Genomic DNA, 13,122 nt, shown 5'->3' with positions numbered 1-13,122 from the left:
TTACTGTATAGTTTCATAATTACTCTAAACCTGTTGTTTTGCAAGGGAGAGCGGGGGCGGGTGTTCAGGTTCAAGGAAACCCCAGAGGTCCATATTTTTTCAAATTCTGATACAGTGGTGGAAATTCCAACCCTTCTTAAACCTATTACATGTAGTCTATCCGTTCTCTGTAGCACTTATCACTTACACACAGGGTCGCAGGGTAACCTGGAGCCTATCCCATCAGACCCGCGGCACAAAGCCATCGCAAGGCACAGTCGAACAGACACACTCATTCACACACTACGGACTATATGGAAATACCAATCAGCCTTCAATGCATGTCTTTGGACTGGGAGAGGAAACCCCTGAAGCACGGGGAGAACATGCAAACTCCACACACACACACACAGGGTGGAGGCAGGATTCGAACCCCCAACCCTGGAGGCGCAAGCCACCGTGCCCCCACTATTATATTCAGTATTAGTTCTTAAACTTATTAGCCTGTTTGAATGGAATTGAATGGGTTTAATACAAACCTACATAGCCAAGATGGGCCTATTATTGTACATATTTAACCAACGAGTTTAATAGTTGGACTATATAAATAAAAATCTGTGCTGAGAGGGTTATTTTAAACGGTTACACCGCTCCCTGGCTACAAACAGTTTGAGGCTCTACTTTCTTAATAGTCGAGGAATTCGATCAAAACTTCAACACTACAATGATTATTTAAATCGTAAAGACATGATTCATTAAGCCTGTATGAACCGCACATGACTAATAGACCTCCCAAAGACGTGATTCGTATTTTCATAGTGCATTTTGGGTATTTTGCTGTATTGTAGTAGCTATGTCTGAAAGCATGGTGTTGAACATCTAGTACACCCTTGAATTTAAACCATGCGTTGCTTAGGGTTTGATGTGTGTCGTAGTTTTCAAAGTGGGGTCTGTGATTTATGGCCAGGAGATTGTGTTACAGGTTTATTTTGTTACTACATTAATCTGAGAGATATGAAACTTCTTATAGTGAAACAATGGCTACGTTTACACACACATTAATATTCCGTTTAAGGTCTGTATTCGGGTTGCAGCCATATACTGAATATGATGTTTATATGCGTACAGGCGTCAGAATATTCCTGTATACATGATTGTTCTAAGTACGCCTAAGTTGCCATTCCTAAGTACCTAGCCTACAGCTAACATCTGTTAGCACCCACAGTTCTTTGCAGACTGAGCATGTGTATATATCTCCTTCAAGTGGATTTTTTGAATAAGGTGTTTCCATGCAACAAATTTCCGATTAAAACAGGCATATTCCAGGGATGGGACGCGGAATTTGGGAAATCAGAATATTGTCTTTATCTGAATCGGGCCATCATGTGGAGTTTCCATGACTCAATACTGAATACTAATTTACTAAATTCCGATTAATATCGGAATATTGATGTGAATGCATGTAAACACAGGTAATGTTAACTCCGATTTAGCAACACCCAGCCTGCAGCTTTAAAAATGGAGTTTGAGTGAAGGCGGCATCAGCCTATCAGCGGGCAGTCCGTGTTCCGCGCCGCCCTTTACAGGAATCAGCCTATTAGCAGGCGGCGCCACTTGGAGCAGCGTGATGATTGGCTGACTCCGCCTTCACTTAACCGCCCATTCATAAATAAGTCATCCTGAAGCGGAAGCGAGGCGAGCAGCACGGAGGCTAGAAGTGGCTTTGGAAATGATCGCGTCTGTATTTTCTCCTGCCGCGTTGGGCTGCTGGGGGCTGAGACAGATCCACAGCAGCAAAATCGCCTGTATCATATAACTGGCGCAAAAGTCACTTCCAAGCCTTTGTGTGTGTGTGTGTTGTGTATGTGTGTTTATTTATTTATTATTATTATTTTTTTTGCAATGATGATGGCTTGAGCTCTCCATCATCAGGAAGCTGTAGAGAATAATACATCGTGTCTCCAGAACGCGCAGTTTCCTAATGCGCGCTTGGCTCGAGCTGCGGTTCGTGTTGTGATCCAGATCTGAATGTCCACCGCATCCGGAGCCATGGCAGGGAAAGAGGAGCAGCTTTACGCCAAAGTGACTCCCCGCAGGCAGCGCCAGAGCCGCGCAGGGACCCTGAAGCACGGCTCGTGCCTGGACGTGCTGCTCAGCATGGGCTTCCCCAAGACCCGAGCGTGAGTAACCTGTCACTCCTCCTGTCATCCCACTCCTCTGTCCAGCAAGTGTGTGTGTGTGTGTGTGTGTGTGTGTGTGTGTGCAGTCTCCAACAAAGTGCAAACTGTAAACTGTAGGTCAGTGGTCTAGAGGCGCCTGAGTCTCCAAGTGCAGCTGCTGGGAACACCATCGATTTTCCATAACCAACTTCCATCTATGTATAATCAATGAAGTCATTAGTCACCTCATCATAATTCAGATTTATTTAAAGCAAAAGATGTCAAACTTTTTATTATTACCCCCTTTCAGATTTAAAAAAATCTCCAAATACACTTATGTGTTTATTTCATCAATAAGATCCAACAGGTAAAAATTAGACATCAAATTCTGCCATCATATATATTTACTGGAGTGTTTTTTTTTTTTTTTTTTAATGAAATTTTCACCCACAGATCCATGCTAAAAGGAAACATTTGTGTCGTATAACCTTTTCTTAGTTTTGTTAAAAATGATTGATCTTGAAAAGAATAACTTGAGAAATGTAGTAGTGTGTTTGGGATCATTTTAAACCTCATTCAAGTGAGCCATCGTTTAGGATTAGGATAACATCCATCCATCCGTCCGTCCATCTGTCCGTCCGTCCGTCAGTCCATTTTCCGTACCGCTTATCCTGCACAGGGTCACAGGGAGCCTGGAGACTATCCCAGGAGCCTCAGGGCGCAAGGTTGGGGGACGCACTGGACAGGGTGCCAACCCATCACAGGGCACAATCACACACACACACACACACTCACACACCACGGACAATTTGGACAATTTGGTCTTTGCACTAGGGGAGGAAATTGGAGTACCTGGAGGAAACCTATTATTTATTATTTAATATTTATTAAATAATATTAGCTGATAAACTGCGTCAGGTATGTTTGAGCCCGACTTAAACCCGATAAAAGAACCTGAAAGAAAACCTTTCGCAATGTGATACAAAACAAAAATGTGACGTGCACTGATATTAAAAATAAACTAAAAATAAATCACTGTCATTAAAAGCAACAGAAAGAATTTTAAAAAAGCAGGGGATGAGAATCATGCTAAAGCTTATTCGCATCTAGCTGTTGAAAAAATCTTAAAAAATCAAAACATGTTTATAGAGAGATCACAGGGACAACTCCTCTAACTACAAAACCAATATTTAAAATAAAACCAAGAATCGAAAATATTGAAAATTAAATAACTGAAAAGCTGCAGGTAATAAAATGAGGCTGAATAATATAACTTTTTAAAGAATTTATAGTTATTATAACTTGACTGTGAAACTGTATGGCTGGAGTTTCATCTTTTAAAGTTCTTTTAAAGGACCTCTTGATATTTTACTGTAGTTGGAGAATACTTTATAATAGTTACCTTGTATAAATAAATTATATATATGTATGTGTATATATATATATATATATATATATATGTGTGTGTTTAAACCCATTCCCCTCAGGTAGTCTGTATTCTTGTTCTGTCCCGGCTCTAGACACTCCTGTGGGAGTTAATCAAAGTCTGTAAATTCGTAATTGATGGGTGTGGGAATAGACCAAAAACATGGTCAACTCCTCCATAATCACACATCCATTTTCAAGCCTCTCAGATAACGGAAGAAGCCCATTCCATATCAGTGTCATTACTCAGCTTAAGATGAAGTGCATTAGCAGCCGGCAGTGGGGGAGAAAAAAAAAGTAGGTCTGTTGATGCATCTCAAGGTCTGTTTCACTCAAGTGCAGTTTAAGTGTTTACTTTTGCAAAAACAGTGAATATGAATACAGACACAGACTCACTATCCAAGAGTATTGCATCAAACAAGACAAGGAGTAAAGTCAGTTTGGAGGAATTCAGCTAACGTGTCTAGGGTTGAAGTTTTGAGTTCTTCCACGGCAGACTTGGCACACAATGTCTTCATGGAGCTCGCTTTGTGCACAGGGGCATTGTCATGCTGGAACAGGTTTGCGTCTCTTACTTCCAGTGAAGGGAAACAGTAAAGCTACAGCATACAAACACATCCTATAGAATTATGTTGCAGCAGTTTGGGAAAGAACCACATATGAGTGTGATGGTCAGGTGTTCACATACTTTTGGTCATATAGTCACACTGACGTTCCATTGCTGTTTTACTGTTTTCTCATTCACCATTTTTTTGCAACATGAAGTGTAATATTAAAGAGAAATCCAACATAGAACTAGTGGACACAGCAACTGTTGGACTCAAAGGTCCAGAATGCAATGCAGCCATAGGATGCAGTTACAGCAGATGCTCGATTTTTTTTTTTTTTTTTTTTCTAGTTAGAGGACAAGACCATGGCGTTGATGGTGGTATTAGGATGTAAGTTGAAGCTTTGGAAGCTGATCTGTTTGAACAGAGTGTACAGATGAGGACGTGAGAGAGCTCGACAGACTAAAAGATTAAAGCGCTCCCGCATTGGGATCTTTAAGTAAAGATGAAGCATAACGAACAGCAATGAACAGCAATGAACAGCATTGTGGGTAATGTAGGAAACTGTAAACTTAAATGAAAATAGACCAATATGTCAATGAAGGAAGTTTAAAAAAAAAAGTAAACTCGGACTTTCGTTACAAAATAAAACACGGATATCATTGTAGATCACACGTTAATTCTAAAGATTAATATTATAAAGATAAAATTACAAAGATTAATACAAGCTGGTCAAGGTGGATTTTTCCTTTATTTACATATATGAGAGTTCTATATCTGGGATTAATAATAATTTTCCAGGAATAACAGGAAGCACAGTGTTGAGTTTATGTAATAATAATAATAATAATAATAATAATAATCAGAGATATCATGGAGGTTAACTTAAAAAACCAAAAAAAACCCAAATTGATTTATCTTGTTTTTATTCATTCTGGTTGTATTTTTCATATACAGATAGATTCATATACTGATATGGTGTTTCTTGTACAGATCGAAGCTTTGAAAATCTATAGGGGATTTACCATAAAAGGGCAGATTAGTGAAATTAGTCATTGTACTTCACACTTGATTTTTTAGATTAGTCATTTCCAGACCACAGAGGGAGATTAAGTATTTCCCTGAGGCAAATAGTGGAAGAGAGACTACAAATATTACCAAGCTTGGGTGTTATGAATCACACAAACAGTATAACATGGAGAAAGGCTAGTTTAATAAACATCCATGCTGAAACTCCGCCCACACAGCTACATGCAGCTTTCCTTGTTTATCGCTAGATTTGCTGATTTGCTTATACGGTATGCTGCGATATTCAGTGTGTAAGATGTTGAAACTTCAAAAAGTCTCTGTAGGTTTATTTGATTGTAGAAGAGGCTGTCTGAGTAGACAATATCTGGGGGAGTTCTCCAAATGCTAGTTAACTGATGCCTCACTGCTAGCACTAATCTTGTTCAGAAAGGCTAGTCAGGATTAGTTATGTCGTTTCAGATGCTAGTTATGTCGTTTCAGATGCTAGTTATGTCGTTTCAGATGCTAGTTATGTCGTTTCAGATGCTTCTGAATGATTGCACGGATATGATCACGCTGAAGCAATCCTTTTTTGGTTAAAACCAGCCAGTCAACCTGTAATAAGTTAATGAACACATTGTGGTGATATTGTTAAGCAAAATAAACGGAATGGACGTTATTGCAATTATCAGCAAATGCCTATTTGCACGTTTAGACTCCATGTCAGGTGGCAAGGTGGCACAGTGGATAGTGTTGCTTCGTCACAGCTCTAGGGTCACTGGTTCGATCCTGAGCTCAGCTTACTGTTTGTGTGGAATTTCACACACAAATTCGAATTGACTGTGATAAATTGGTCCTATGTGTGAACGTGTGTGTGTGTGTATGGTGCTCTGTGATGGACTGGCATCCCATCCAGGGTGTATTCGCACCTCATGCCCAGTGTTCCTGGGATAGGCTGTGTATCCAGTGGTTACAGAACATGAATGAATGAGTTTCCATCGTGACGTCATTGGCTGTCCTGGTATTTAGTTATATAAATATATATAAATAGAGCACGAGCACGGTTATACTGGATATCGGCAAAGCCGTAAGTATACAACAGCTCCGCACAATTGCGAGTATACAACAGTTCTATAAACAGCAGTTCTTTAAACATGACATTAATATCGAGTGAGTAAGTGATGTTACGGACACAACATGGCCAAACTCACTTTACAGTACATCAGCTAGCTTGCTAGCTAGCTCACGTTGATTTGTACTTTCCCGTTAAAGGTGTTTTCAGTAAAATTGGTGTCCTTTCTAACGAACTTTCAAATGTTAATTCAAAAGATTATATTCCTGAAAAGTATTGTTTGCCAGTAACACTACTGTAGTAACCGTTTCGAACTAGGAAGTGGAATTTTACGTGGCGAACCCAGACGAGCGGAGTGATACACACAGGAAAATGTCCCAGTGCGGTTATACTAAATATAGGCACTCTTCGAACGCCACTCATCCAATCAAATTAGTGGACGAGAACTAACTGTTGTTTATTAACTGTAAGTTAAAAAGCCCTGTTTCATTTAGTTATTTCAGTCTGTCTTCCCTAAAGAAAACCGATGACTGTTAGACTTGTATTATGTGTTATTGTATTATATATTAGACTTGTAGCTGATTAATTACTGATGTTACTACGTCTACTAGATGCACGCTATTAAAGGTTCTCAGTGTGAGTTCAGGAAGTGCAGCTGAAATATGGTCTCAGATTCAGTTGCTCCGCCGTGGTTCACTCTGTGCCTGATATCTATTGTACACTTAACTGGCTACAAGCTTCACAATATTGACGCTTGTAATCTGATTGGTTCTCTACATTTCTGTGCATTTTGAACACATTAAGATATTCGTTGCAAACATAGAGCCACAGGATTGAAAAATTCAGTCCTTTTATTGTGCAAGTAGGTGCTTTCATGTCAGTGTATAATGATGAAAACTAACAGATACTTTAGCAATAGCTAAAATCCGGCTTGCGAGATTGCTGCTGCAGTGTATTTGCTGCTACTGTGCAAGATGGGGATTTAAATGAAAGGTTCGGTGTCCAATCAAATTTAAACACAAATGTTCGTTTTTCTACCTCAGGTGTAGCAGATTAGCATTTTCAGTGTCCAGATTTGGCTACTTTAGTTTTGCCTGAGCATTACAGGTATAAGTTGTTATGGAAGTAATGGAAGCTTGTGACAACTAATTAGCTTGATGAAAACTGCAGCTCACACACTTTCTTCCACACCTGTTAAGCTGTTAAGTAATCTCAAATGGATTGCTTTTCAGTGCAGCAGCACCGGATTTTAATTTATATATATATATTTAAACAGTCCCATCCAAGGTGTCTTCATGTCTTGCGACATGTCCACATGACCCAGACCTGGGAAAGCGGCTGTGGAAGAAGAATGAATGAATATTTAAACATTTAAATATGGAATTCTGCAATTGAATGGAATTCTTTATATGCAGAAATTGTATTACTTAGCCTACTGATCCCATTTGTAGCAAGTGTGTGACACATGCTATGCAGATAGACACAATATTTTTCAGTACACAGAGTTGCGTCTAAGTTCCCGTTAACATGCTTGCTAATTACCTAGCAAGAGAAATAGCTGATTACATAAGTAGTTGGTTTATAAGTTACTCTCTCGCTCTCTCTCTCTCTGTCTCTTACATACATACATATATATATAATATATGTGTGTGTGTGTGTGTGTATGTATGTATGTGTAATCTCAGACACCCCATTTTGAAAAACAAACCGAAGAGATTGCAATGCCTTCTGGGTAAGTGCTGCTAGAGGTTATCTAGACCCCTAAAAGTACACTCGTATCAAAAACAGTATTGGAACGCAGTTGTCTCTTTGAGAGACACTCCATCTTCATCCTCACTTGTGAAACCAGAGAACGCTGCCATCTCCAACTAACCATGAACACACCATTATGTTACTGTCAGTGAGGAACCGTTTGCTCATTTATCAAAAATACTGCAACACACACTCTCTCTCTCTCTCTCTCACACACACACACACACACACACACACACACACAATTGTGTGCCATTACCTTTATCTTGGTTTAATCCCGTCGTGGCCATAATCTAGTTGAATCCTGCTCATTGCCGTGTCGTTTTATTGTTGCCCTCAGATGATGATTTGCTGGTTGAATGTTAGTCTTTGGATTATAATGCCAGAGCAGGGCACAGAATCAGCACCTGATCACAGATGTGTGTTTTCTCAGCTCTTGTTTAGTTTAGAATGGAGTCACTGCAGACATTTATAGATGTACAGCAGGGATGTAACAAAAAGGAAAAGAATACAGATAACGTGTTCTGAACAGACAGATACAGATACAAATACAGATTTTTTTTTAAGAAAACTTGCCTGTAAGGTTCACGCACATGGCATCTGGCTGAGAATAGAGGTGTACATCAGGACTGGGATCCCGCAGTACAAGCAGGAGGTTTTAACTCCATGTGAAGTAGCAAAGCAATCAGCCATAAAGCTCATAGGACAAAGAAAATCCACATGCATTAATGTGAATAATGTATTTACACCATTCATTTATTCAAACTTAGTACCTTAAGTAATGTAATTCTTAAGTAATAAACACATTGTGTGTGTGTGTGTGTGTGTGTGTGTGTGTGTGTGTGTGTGTGTGTGTGTATATATATCTATTTTTTTTTTCAATAATGAAGAAAGATGGAATCTATGTCGAGATTAATTGCAAACTGAATTGTACCTGTTTAGGATACTGCAGTGCCTGAAATCTGTGGTCACAGGTCATCGAATTTGTTGCATCCAACAGTTCAAAGCCTGTGTATCTGCGTGTTAAATAAGTTCATGTGCTTAATATAGTCCTTTGGCTAAGATTACTTCTTGAGGAAGTGTGCATCAATTTAGGGATGAAATTTAAGCACTTACGCAACAGAATGAAGTGAAACTTAACATGCTTGGAGAGCACTTTTTGTCAGCTAAATATGTGACCCTGTTTACACTCGGCCATTTAATGCAGTTTGAGTGTCAGGATTATTCCCAGATATTTCCAAATAAGTATTACCATAAAAAAATTTTAACGCCAGTCACTCAAACCACTTCAGTGAGGTTCGAGATCCAGTTGGAGAACCATGGGATCTAATGCGCCTCTGGTTAAACCGGATTGAAATCCCGTTGCTGAGCTGCAAAGCAGGTCATTACATTCAACCACCGACTTCTTGTGTTCTTCCTGTGTTCGGAGTTGTTTTCAGTTGTTTTATGAAAAAAGATGGTATCTGAGTCAAAAGTGAAGAATTTGCATGCCTTGGTGTATGTTTTTTAGGTGCAGTAGTGGATTGCATGTGATATTATGTAACGCAGAGAGGGGTTTTGTAATGATGCAATGTGTTGGGAAGGGTTTTGGCTGCCATGTCTTAGTTGAAGAGACGTACTTGTTTTAAAAGATAAAACTAGATTTTATTCACAACCAAAACTCCTCGTATTACATATCTAACTCATGTGCTCCATGTCATCCAAGGAAATGAAAAACAGCATGCAAACTCATGATCTTTGATGATGATGGTGATGATAATATGCATATTTTGCCTGAAACAGCTGGAAACTAGAAACAGCACAGGAAATTGGTTATGCAGTGAAATGAGCTAATTTGCATGTTACACGTAATATAGTGATCAGATAGGCAAATGAAGTCTTGCTCACCAGTGACATATTTATCTACAAGTGTAAATGTATTTAGTTAAAATCTTATCATGATACAACCAAGATATAAAATGCATCAAGCAAGTGTAGATGGGGTCTATTTATATTGCGTGCTACAAGTGTCTAATTAGAGTGATCAAAATCTGTCAAAATCTTTTCAATTAGATTTACATTCTTGGTTTGAAATAAAAATGTATGGAACATTTATCAGTTGAGTTATAACACTTCCTTTGTTTGACTTTCTAATTTTAGAGCACTTAAAATGAGCCTATTTCTTGAGGTCTAAGTCAAAATCCTAAAATATAGGGTGTGAAATTATTATTCGCACTCAGTCATAATTAAACAATTTAACTAAATAATAAACCAGCCAGAATGAATCTTTGGTTAATATCCTTTGTGAGATGAAGATGGCGTGGTTTAACGAGTCATAAGGTAACACCATGAAGTAATGCATAAACCAACTGAAGCATGTTATACTCAGTAATCTGTACCAAACAAAAGAAACTGTGTTTATCAGCAAAAGTCAATAGGACTCTAGGACGCTACTGAGACATTTGTCCACAAGGCAACCACGAATGGAAAAACAAATGATTAACCGGACACATAAACGACTTGTCTCCGGTGCCCAGGCTAGTGATTTGTCCAACTTTGTGTTTTGTTAAAATTAGTTTTTAAACCTCAAAGCATCAAATCCCTCCTCGTCTCCACTTCATTGATGGTTGCACACATCGTGATCCTTTCTGTCCTGAGAAGAGCAACGAGAAGCTACAGCCAGCATGCGCCGATGTCATGAGGTCACAAAGGCATCTCCATTATTCATGTGCAGTAGAACTAAAGTCTTTTTCATAACCAAAGTGTGGAAAAGGTCAGTGTGTGTACACATTTTAAGAAACACACACACCCAAACACTGGAAACACTGAGCTTCCTGTACCCGGGCCGGCAGTTACACAGTTTTTCAGAACGAGCTCATGTAAGAGTTCAGGGAAAGCGTGAGTAAGCCTTGAGATGGAAGCGTTAGAGTTTAGAAATGGCTCAGTTATTTCATTTAAATATGTTACACAAGTCAGAAAGGCTGACTGAACCCTGGTCCATGCCTGAGTAGGCCTGTGAAATTTTCCGGTAACACTTTATTTAAAGGCGTTGCATAATTTTTTTTTTTTTTTTTTTTTTTTTTTTTTATAATCAAGCCATAATTAAAAAAAAAAAAGCCAACTGTGCACAGCAGAGAAGCTGAGTCTACAGCAATGTCTGCGAGGGATTTTCCAGGCTGATGACCTGGGAAGTGAATCGCCTTTGTGCGCTGGTCATGACAATATTCATTATACCACAGTGCAAGGATAATGTTTAAATTTTATTTCAATTTAAAGGTTAACAGAAATAACTGCTAGAGCAGGCTGGATATGGTCAGAATTCCTTTGGGAGCAGGAGGAAGTGGGATTAAAAAAAAAAAAAAAAAAGAGCTTTCTGAGTGTAGTCTTACACAATGTGCAGTTAACTGAAGAAATGGTTTCAAAATATTTCACACTAACAATGTACATTTATTGTGCTTTCTTTACCATCTGCTGGCTTTTCTGTACCACCTGCCCCAGTGACTAGTGAAGGTAGTAGTCTACTCGTCGGCTATTCTATGGCACTAGCACACTGAGTTTCAAAATACGTTTATAATCATTGCATCATAAAACAATGCTGGAGGAAGTACAGTAAGGCCAACCTGTGAACTGGTTTCAGGTTTTCTGTGCTAACACGAAAGAGTAGAGAAGAACCCTCAGTTAGCACTACGGGAACTCTTTAAGCTTTTCACTGTGTTTTCTAACCAAGTTAAGAATGAAAGAAGAAGGAAAGCCTTTCATTGTCATTGTATATCTCTGTATACAACAAAATTAAGAGCACTGCTTCTGACTGGTGTTAAAAAACAAAACAAAAAAAACTTTAGACAATAAATAAGACTATAAAGTGAGTATACAGTATCGTATAAACTATATATAGCAAGTGACTAAGTCATAATATTGCACACTGAACATTCAGAACATTCTGAATAAGTGACCAGTGATACTATTGCACACTAATCTCTACATTTAGTACAGACACACAGAAGTACAGAATGAAATGGAATAAGTGACCGTAGTTGAGTAAGTGACCAGACTTAGTAATTACACATTTACATTCTACATTTAGTGCATTTGAGAGTTTAGAGTCCTGATAAATAAAGTGACCAGGTGATAGTATTGCACATTGACATACTACATACGATATAAACAGCAAGTGTAGACGAAAGCAGAGATTGATGAAATCACTCTGTCACTGTAGTTGGACACAGTGATCAGAGGTAGTATTTTACGTTTAGAGCATTTGTTGGTTTATAGTCCTGATAGCATTTGGGGAGAAAACTGTCCTTATTCATTTGTCTTTACGAACAGCACAATCATGAAGCTTTCAAACACCATTTATGAAGTTTTCATTCAGCTGACAGGCTTCTGAAAAAAAAAAAGATAGAGTTTTAAGCATAAAATATCTGAACTGATTTTAAATTTGAATCTAATTCTTACACGGTGAATGGAATTATGGGATTGCTTTCTCAAAGAAGGATACAGCTATTGTTTTTTTTTTTTTTTTTCTTTTTCTTTTCTTTCAAATTTGTCTAAAATTTGGAACCTTAGAAGGCCGATGTCAATTTTCTGCCTCTCTACACAACATGTTCCCTACCTAGTACACTAATCTGAGTGCCCTAGATAGCAGTGTGATGCTTGCTGAATATTGCAGTATATCATAACTGATTATCAGGATGTACATATTTTAATAACAGATTATACATTTTTTGTTTTAAATGTACAAACCCTGTGTGTAAATTCTGGTGCTGTGTGTACTCTTCTCAGGAGAGGTTTGACGCTTTACACTCTTTCAGCCTCAGGTTTTGGTCTCATGGTGATCTGGAGCTATGACTCTGTTCTGCCTGTTCATGGCGAGACAGCTGATGTGTCTCTTTTATCACATGACGTGTTTCAGAGGAAGTATATGGGGAAGTGGGAAAACCGAAGAAGGAATCATACAGAAGGCCCGAGGCTAGTTGGTGGGCATTTTGAATAATTTTGTAGTTGATTAATGAAGCATGTAAATAATTTAAAACAGACAGTCTGACTCTAGTGAAATTATTTTCCTTTAATAGCAACAATTTTATTACAGAACCATAACATTTTCCATTGTATGTGAAGTGGAATAAACTAGGCAGCTGATTCCAATGTATTAGCATTTTAATGGGTGAAGTCATGTTTTTTTTTTTTTTTTTTTTTTTTT

At 38.4% G+C, this 13,122-nt stretch overlaps 1 protein-coding gene across 1 annotated transcript in view; it reads left to right on the top strand.

The window, feature by feature from the left end:
* Positions 1-1,671: 1,671 nt before the first annotated feature.
* Positions 1,672-13,122, top strand: part of ubash3ba (ubiquitin associated and SH3 domain containing Ba) — a 49,680-nt gene continuing 38,229 nt past the window's right edge. Inside the window, exon 1 of the mRNA XM_053230415.1 lies at positions 1,672-2,159. Coding sequence (XP_053086390.1) covers positions 2,008-2,159 — 152 coding nt within the window. The 5' untranslated portion in view covers positions 1,672-2,007. The remainder of the gene's footprint in view (positions 2,160-13,122) is intronic.

Source organism: Pangasianodon hypophthalmus, chromosome 27 (assembly GCF_027358585.1).
Source record: "Pangasianodon hypophthalmus isolate fPanHyp1 chromosome 27, fPanHyp1.pri, whole genome shotgun sequence".
Taxonomy (NCBI): Eukaryota; Metazoa; Chordata; class Actinopteri; order Siluriformes; family Pangasiidae; genus Pangasianodon; species Pangasianodon hypophthalmus.
This window is presented reverse-complemented; position numbering and strand designations above follow the sequence as displayed.